At 43.3% G+C, this 9,038-nt stretch overlaps 1 protein-coding gene across 1 annotated transcript; it reads right to left on the bottom strand.

Moving 5' to 3' along the window:
* Window positions 1-241: 241 nt before the first annotated feature.
* pdik1l (PDLIM1 interacting kinase 1 like) lies at window positions 242-7,884 on the bottom strand. Its single transcript, XM_079571504.1, has 3 exons — window positions 7,750-7,884; window positions 4,741-5,036; window positions 242-1,337 (listed from the first exon to the last, which is right to left on the bottom strand). The coding sequence occupies exons 2-3, from the start codon at window positions 5,023-5,025 to the stop codon at window positions 597-599; spliced, it is 1,026 nt and encodes a 341-aa protein (XP_079427630.1). The 5' UTR covers window positions 5,026-5,036; window positions 7,750-7,884; the 3' UTR covers window positions 242-596.
* Between the last annotated feature and the right edge of the window lie 1,154 nt (window positions 7,885-9,038).

Here is a 9,038-nt window from a genome sequence, read left to right as displayed (position 1 = left end):
TCTCGTATTGCGCGGAGCAAAAATCTTAGCACCGAGATGGGAAGATGGGATTTGAAGGCAAACCTGCTACATCTTTGAGATGCCTCTGCTCTATTTATGTGAACGACGACGTGCTAGAATTTGGTTTCAGCCATTGTTAAAAGCAAAGCGAGCTAAATTTAATTTGTTTCAAATATCAGTTCTGGTCTGGAGTTATTTGAGGCCAAAATGTTGGGTAAGCAAAAGGGAAAGCATAGACACCATAAGTAGAATTTTGTGCAACGCAACAGCAATTAAAAGGTGTTTGTGTTCTTATAACAAAGGAGGAAACCAAAATCCATGGTCAAGTTGTCTATATTTGGAAGCTGTGATGTGTTTAGCCTGAGACAGAGCTGCAATTTGGTGCAGCAGCAACAACAGGTGAATGGTTCTCTTGGTTAGAAAAACACAGCGAGTACAGGACATCCGTGTGCTTGGACAGTGGCTTTAGTCATGACAACAATACACAGACTACTGCAGTTATTGTCTGTAGTTACAAAAAAAAACGGTAATCCCCAGAGTGCCTAACAGTAACTCATGTATGTTAGGGTATTAGTCCGCGGTGTGTTCAAGTACCATCACGTATCCCAGTCCATCTCTCTGCACGCGATCCGCACCAGTCTTAGCTCCAGCTCGAACGCGTCGGGCCGTTCCTGAGGGTTGGCCGACAGCATCTCCCTTATGAGCTGCTTCATATGGGTGTTCATGCTCTTTTTCCGAGCCGGGATTAGCAACTCCATCTTGGGGTTTTCCAAAAGTGCTTCCCCAAGCGGCACAATCTCTGTGCCCTGCTGCACGTAACTGCCTAAGAGCTCCTTCTGAGTCTCTACATCCACGAAGGTAATCCGCTCTACCATGGCCCAAATGATCACCCCGAGAGCAAAGATGTCTGCCTTAGCCGTGTAGTGCCCTTCCCACACCTCGGGCGCCATGTAGAAGTCCGTTCCGCATGCGGTTGAAAGGAAACACTTGTTGACGCTAGCCGGCTCCTCCGGATTCAGCCCGGAAGTCGAACATACCTTGCTAAGCCCAAAATCTGCAACTTTGAGGGTAGGCTCCATAGAGCCAGTTGCTGTAGAACTTTGTGAAATTAGGATGTTGTCCGGTTTGAGGTCACGGTGGATGATTTGGTTGCGGTGGAGGAAGGCCAAAGCGCTGCCGAGCTGGAGCATGAAGCTGGTGTTGGTCTTCCGGCTGGGTTTACGGGACAGAAGGTAGGCGTTCATGTCCCCGCCGTCACAGAAGTCCATGACAAACCACAGGTAGTAGGCACAGCACGGGTCAAACGCAATCTCGCCTTTGAGGGACGTCTCCACCAGCTGAGGAAACACAAAGAAAGGTTATGGTTTATCAACAGGTAATGCTTCTTCAAACAACAATGCATTTTGGATGTCGCAAAGAACTCTAAATTTGATTAAACCATTAAAATGTGAAAAAAGGGGTGCCTCAAGGTTGCATATTCGGTCCAATTGTTTCAATGAAACAACTTTATTTTCTTTATCTTTCATTATTTTTACATTGTGGCCAGTAGGTGAGATGTAGGATAGAACGGGTAAATTCAACCATTTCTAAAGCCAGCCATAGATCTAACAATGCTTTGGCTGGCACAGTGCCTAGCAATTGAACCGTCACAACTATAATTTTCAAAGTATAAAAAAAAGGAATATTGAAACCATTTCAAATATTACTGGTGTAAAAACTTAGAAACAGACAATATATGAGAAAAAAAAAGGCCTTGTTGAGTCAAAAAACAGGGAAACTACTCACACATGTGTCTATATAGTAAAAGCATTTTCTTGCTAGAATTGAGACACAAAGCCAAATGCTTCTGTCTGCTTGCTGCACCATTGAAGACAGCCCTAGGATGTGAGATTGCATCACTAAGCGTGTTTTGATCATGTTTACTGACAAATGAGCAGCAATGGGAAATGCTCAGAGCGTGAGAGAAGAAAAGAGGGGCTTGAGAACTGAGCAGCGGTGCCGCCGTGGCTTGGCATTCGTACCATCTCTCTGCTTCTGTTGGGAGTGATTTTTTTTATTTTTTTTTAAATCAAAGCGACGTCCGGACCCTCTCATCTTTCATGCTAGCCCGAGGAACCGACTTCATTTAATCATCTTTTTATTTTTGACAATGGCCCAAAAAACGTGCTACATTTCATCCATCTCAAATTCAATTAGTATTAAATGGCTTCTAGCGAGCAAAATGGACTGGACCAGCTACAGGTTTGGTGAAGGAACCAAATTCTGCTTAACTCACTTTAAGCTTTTAATCATGTCTCAATAATGTTTTCAGGACTGCACTGAAAAAGAGATTCTGAATCTCAGTGGAAACTTTCCTGGTTAAATAAAGGTCAATGAACATAATGCATTGAGGAAATGAAAAGGCCCCTGTAGCTACACTAACCTGGAAGATTGTTAGCAACACAGAAACACTCCCTGGTGGAATCCCTGCAGTAAACAAATGACTGCTCATTGTCTGCTATGCACCACAGGCCGAGGCTTCCTCTCGCTCCAACCGAATAGATGCCAAATTATCCCACAGTTGGCGCGGTCAGATAATTCCGCCCCATTATCATTTGTTCTTCTGTAAGCACGTACTCGAACATTACGGGGGTATTAATTTTTTTTTTTTTTTTAAAAGGCGGAAAATAATGGGGATCTGGGAAGGTGTCCAATGCTTGCTCTGCAGAAAGTTGAATGGGTGCTCTTGACAATGGCCCCCGCGTGTTGGTGCTGAGTGACTGTAATCAGCCGGCAGGGAGGCAGCGCGGCATGACAGGCCACAGACAGGCTGGCTGAGGTCGCCCCCATTACCAGAGGCCCCCGCACCCACCTCCGAACTGCCACTGTGGGCGGCAAAACGCCTGCTAGGAAACTCCGCAGGCTCTGCCACATGTGCCAGACGGGATCTTTTACCGGCTTTTCTGTTTGTTTTCTCGATCACAATAGAACATTATTCACAACTGGTAAAAGGTAGAGTACAATAAATATATCTACATACAATTCTTCTGACAGGTTTTTCTGCATTTGGCTCAACTGTGGTTAGATTGGACATAAAGTTTGACTGTGACCTTGATCGAAGGGGACCAAAAAACACCTCTCCCCGCTCTATCTCTTCACCTCTTGAACATTCGGGACACTGCAAGTCAAAAGAATTCCAGTCCTTACATTCTGTTTCTACATGACTCGGTCTCTAATGAGGCGTGTAGCCACAGTTTAGTGTTTCCCCCTCCATACATACTTGGGAGCTTGGACGCCTGCCATATTCTCAACTGCCCTGCCGCGTAATTGAAATATACCGAGAGTCCTCCCGGTTCACACAGTTCGCAAAGAGTGAAATATTAACAGCCAATCTCACACAAAACTCACATGCATCAGCCGGTTATAAACATATTCAAATGGAATTTTCCGTAAAGGGAGTAGAACAAAAGATCTTGGTAGTTACGGGCCCTTGACAATCTGGTTATTCTTATGTTTAAGGACCACACCTGTTTTGTTGCATGGGAGAAATGCCTGGCACGTAAGAGAGGAACAAAGCCATGGCACATGTAGGCTGTGTCAGGACACTCGGGGGAAATGGGGTCAACTGCTTTCTCATGTTCTCTCCATGTTACCTGTCAAAGTAACGCGATACAACCACCAAACAGGCAGACGGAAAACAGTCATTTAACTAGACTCAAAAACCTTTCCCATTGAAGTAACTCAACAAGCGTACGGCGAAAATAGGGCAGTGCAAACCAAAGAGAAGATTTCGGGAAAGGGATTCTCTGCTTCCAAGTTCCGTGGGAAATTGCAAATACCCATAAGCAATCCTTGTTGATTTCTAATGGGTAATTTGGAGCCATTCAGATCCACTTAGCCTCCATTTGCAAATGCATCCCAATCCTAATGGGACTCCGCACCAGCTGTAAGGAGAGGTGCTTTTGTTATTAGGCTAAATTTGGTGCAATTGTCTGTCAGTGGCACATGTCCAAATGTTTACAGCTTGTGCCCTCTTAGACGGCAAGAAGAGTGGCCTTAGCTTTTGAGGAGGATCACGATTAGGGCTGCAACGATTAGTCAACATCATCCACGATGTCGACAAAAAATAAAGTTTTTCCATTGTCAGCAAATCGCCCTCATCTGTTTTTTTGTTCAAACACCGTCATTTAGTTGTTGTTTTTGTTTGTTTTCTTGCATCACAGGGACTTCAGGGGTCAGTGTTTTCACTTCACTTTCCTGAGGGGGAACAAGATGTGCTGCTACTAGGCAGGAGGGCAGTTATAATGAACGAGCACTTGAAACGCAAGCATCCAGAGCATCCATAGGGCTATTGACTAATTGTTAGTATTAGCTTTACTGTGGCTAATAATAAATTCTACCCTATTTCACAGCAACAGTCAAAGGCAGTTTAATAAGGGACAGACCTTGACTATCTTTGTCTATACAAAAGTTTATAAGTTATTGTGACTTTTATCTAAATGTGGCATAGGCGCTTTAATTAAGGTCAAGTCTTGAGTTAATAAAAGATATAAAATATTGTGGACTAATCGATTATTAAAAGAATCATTAGTTGTAGCCCTAATAATGCTCATAAATTTCATAAAGAGCAAAACCACTCATATTTTTGGTCATTTATTTAAGCTAGGAAAACCAAGTAACTCATAATCTTTGGCATCAGGGTCTTGTTTCAGTCTAACTTTCCCATATCTTTTAGCCCAACCAAAAGCCACGCGTCCTCACCTCCAGATACAGCGGGGAGTTGGACCCGTGGCTCATCCTCTGGGCGAGCTGGTCTCTCTGCAGGATGCACTCCTCCAGGTGGATGACGTTGGGGTGCTGGCTCTGGATGCTGCTGAGGGCCCAGAACTCGCGCAGGGCCAGCTCCACGTTCTCCGGCGAGTGGCAGCGGATCTTCTTGACGGCCATGCGGGCCCCCGTGCGCCGCGCCACAGCCTCGTACACCACGCCGTAACTGCCGCGCCCCACCTCCTGGATCAGCTCGTACTTGGCCTGGCTGCTGACCATCCTAGTCCTCGCTGCGGGACCGCAAAAGAGATGGAGAGGTTTGAATATCATTTGCTGTTGACTAGAAAATATGTTGGTCTTTTTTGTTGAAATGAGTGTTTTACAGCACTTTTTAAGTATTAATAACCTGTGTAATAACCTGATTGAGCTAAAAACAACAACAAAAAACTTGTAATCAAATTGCTTTAGACTAAAGCCTAAGAATTTCAAAATTTGTCATTGAATATTTAGACTAGTCACATTACCTGATTCAGTGTCTTCTTAACAAAGAGTTTTTTGTTTGCTTTTTATTCTTCAGAATAGGAAGGAAAAGATTTGTGTAGAATAACTTACTTTATCTCAGAAATATCAATATTTTTCTTTCCTTTTTTCACGTCAGGTGGCCTACAGCTAGAAACTGATATGAAACTTTGAAACAGATTTGACTGAGCTTGTGGCCAAACTGTTAATATTATAGACAACATGAATGAACCTGAATACATGTTCAATTCACTGCAGTAAATATAAAATAGATAAGCTACAATTTTTCATCCACTGGTCAAAAAACACATACAATTTCTAACATTTACTGAAAATACCAACCTTCACCGACTGCGGCCATATTGAATTTGACGGAGATGACACCGAAGGCCATACTTTTTGAGGGACGGTTCGTAGAATGAGTCTCCATAGTTCACATTCTTTCCACACATGCCCAGAAAACGAGACAATGGCTTTTTACACAGGTCCCACAACAAGCATGGGGACAGAACCTACCATTTAACTGGTTGCAATGCACAATCCCAACACAAGAGGCCACTGCACTCAACAAACATTACAACCATAAACATCATTCATTTGTTGGATCAAGTTACGCAATAATCCAAAACTCCCCTTTTTTCTTTTTTTACAAATCGCAGTTTGGTAGAATCACAATAGGCACTTTAATCCAACTCTTAACAATGTTTTTTTATATGATTATGAAAACAACTAGTTATGCTTGCACTTTCAGTCTCATTATTATATCCAGCACCATTAGGGCTGCACAATATATCGCGAAAAATATCGTATCGCGATATTAGCTGACGCAATATCCGTATTGTGAGAAGCCATAATATATCGCAACATCACCATAGCCTTCATCTGACTGAGATCGACCCATTTATTTGCAAACAATGCATTGAAGTCATGTGTAAAAGTTCAGTTTCTGTTAAACATTTACTAGCTTTGTTAAATTCTGCCCTTATTTTGGTCCTGATGGGGTGTTTTTAAGTCTTCTTTTGACACAATTTGCTGAAAAAATTTAACATATCGTGTTTAGTGAAATATCGCAATAATACCGTTATCGCGATATTGCACAGCAGCAACGCATATCGCAAGTCACTTCAATATCGTGCAGCCCTAAGCACCAGCACCACTATAATTAACATACCAGGTCCCTTTCGCCCAAACCTATTGCATAAACCTGCTCGTCCATTACTCCCATTGGCCAACCTACCGTTGCTCTCAAACCACAATTTTCTATGATGATTTGTCAACCATCTGCCACTTCCTTGTCGATAACAACTGTGAACCTTTAGCGAAACTCATAAGGACAGGCACAAAGATGAAGGCTGCAAGATTAAGCAAAGCAGTGAAGTAGAATTTTCAAGTCAGTTCGCAATGTACGGCACATATTCATTATAATTCATGGGTTTCCAGGCATTTTACACTTGTTCAAGACTCAAAAGGAGTAATAACATGACGGGCACTGGGTTGTCAAATCCTGATCAAACAAAATAAACATGTATTTCAGATTATGTGGTTCGTAGGGGTCTAAACTAGAGGGTTGTTGTGTGGTATAACATCCAAACATTGTAGCCTTTGCGAATGTGTTAAGTTAAATAAAAGTGTATCTTGACTTATAACACAAACTTTGAAAAAAAAAAGAAAAAAGGACTCAACAGTGTGTATTTTGTCTGTCAATAACATCTATAATGTCAATGGCGTATTTATTTATTTTAAATCTGAGGCATATCTAGTATCTACTATATTGTTCTGTGTGCGCTCTAAATGTAAAACAAAAGGATATGGTGAAAGAGATGACTTAGGGATCTTAAATTATTAATCACATTATTCATGCACAGATACATTTGTGTCAATACATTCAGCCAAGTTGTTAGGGGGAACAGGGCAGGATTTACTGAACAATCAAAATCATCATCTATTGATTTCTAACTTCGGGAAAATGTCAGACTTCTCCACTCCAGAGCCACCTGTCACTTTCACGTGGCCCTGACAGGACGGGACAGTGAAAGCGCACCGGGGCCACTGACAGGTTGATAGCCGATGTGCTAACAGGGCTAATTGCGCTCTCCCTGGGACTGATTGGCTAACGCAGCTCTGGCCTGGCCACCGACAGCGAACAATGTTGTTGGTCTGCTAACGTTAGCTAATCACGTTAACACCAGCTAACAAAGAATGCAGCGATCACCAAGAAGCTACAAAGGCAACAATCTCAAAATCCTTCCCATTAAATCGAGTCCAATGGCCACTAAAGTCCCGGGTATGGAGAGGGCATGCATGTCAAGCACCAGGCTGTGGCACTTTATTGTATATGCATGAGACTGTCAATAGGAAATCCAATCCGGATTTCCCCAAAACATGCACACCTGCCAAAGAAGTAGGTGACGGGAGCCCGCGCATAAGCCGATCATATGAGCACAAGAGTGCCTGCAGCTGGAGGAAGCCGCGGGGAGATCTCACCTTTAAAGCGTGTGTCGGAGGCTCATTTGTTGTCTCTCGCTGGCAGCCATTACCGCCGCGACGCACACTGACTGCACGTTCAGCTCGGATGTCTCGCGCTGGAGGGACGGGAGCGCGTGCAGCTGCGGAGCGCTGCAGCGGCAGCGACGCAGCGAGGGCACTTCCGCTCAGGGCTTTCACAATAAAATTCAGACACTTTGCATTCAATAAAAGAAAATACCATGTTTGCATGTTATATTTTTGAATTGTGACGTTCTACCTGACTATTAATTCATGTGTCCATTTAGATTTTTCTTTCTTTCTAGATAAGATAAAATAAGAGCCTTTATTGATCTCACAACGGAGACATTTATTTGTTACATTCAACTCTTAAAAACACTCAGGGTGTGCAAATAGGCAGGAAATGTGAGGAAAAAACAATTAAATAGTAAATAGAGATATATTATATACAATGACTACCAAGGACTAGAATCTGCATAACCTCTATTGTGTTTTCTTGTGTAGGTGTATCAGGCCTTTTATGAAGCCTCCTCCCAGTAGGACATGCCCGGAACACCTCCCGAGGGAGGCACCCAGGAGGCATCCGAAACAGATGCTCAAAGCACCTCCGCTGGCTCCTTCAGATGTGAAGGAGCAGCGACTCTACTCCGAGCTCCTCCTGGGCAACTGAGCTCCTCACCCATCTCGAAGGGTGCGCCCAGCCACCCTGCGAAGGAAACTCCTTTCAGCCACTTGTATCCGCGATCTCGTCCCTTCGGTCATTACTCAGATCTCATGACCATAGGTGAGGGTGGGAACATAGATCGATCCGTAAAGCAAGAGCTTTGCCCCGACTCAGCTCCCTCTTCACAAACAGTCATATATAGCAAGCGCATCACTGCCGACGCCGACCCCGATCCATTTGTCGATCTCACGCTCCATTCGTCCCGCACTCATGAACATGACGCCGAGATACTTGAACTCTTCCACTTGAGGCAAGGACTCTCGACCCACCTGGAGAGGGGAAGCCACCTTTTTTCGGTGGAAAACCATGGCCTCGGATATGAAGGTGCTGATCCGAAAGTCATGGATGACACGAATGTCCATTCAATTATATTTCAAAACACAAATATTGAAACAGCAAGTTCACCTTACACCTTTTGTTGTATAGTGTAATTATATAAGTGCATTAAGCATTTTGATATTTTATATCAGCAATTAATACATTCAATCAATGCTGCTTTTGTTACAGAGGTGCTGTTATACAATGTTTTATTTTGAAATAAGTTCGTTTGACTTCCGCTATTTTC

The sequence above is a fragment of the Gobius niger genome, assembly GCF_951799975.1.
Source record: "Gobius niger genome assembly, chromosome: 14".
Lineage (NCBI taxonomy): Eukaryota > Metazoa > Chordata > Actinopteri > Gobiiformes > Gobiidae > Gobius > Gobius niger.
This window is presented reverse-complemented; position numbering and strand designations above follow the sequence as displayed.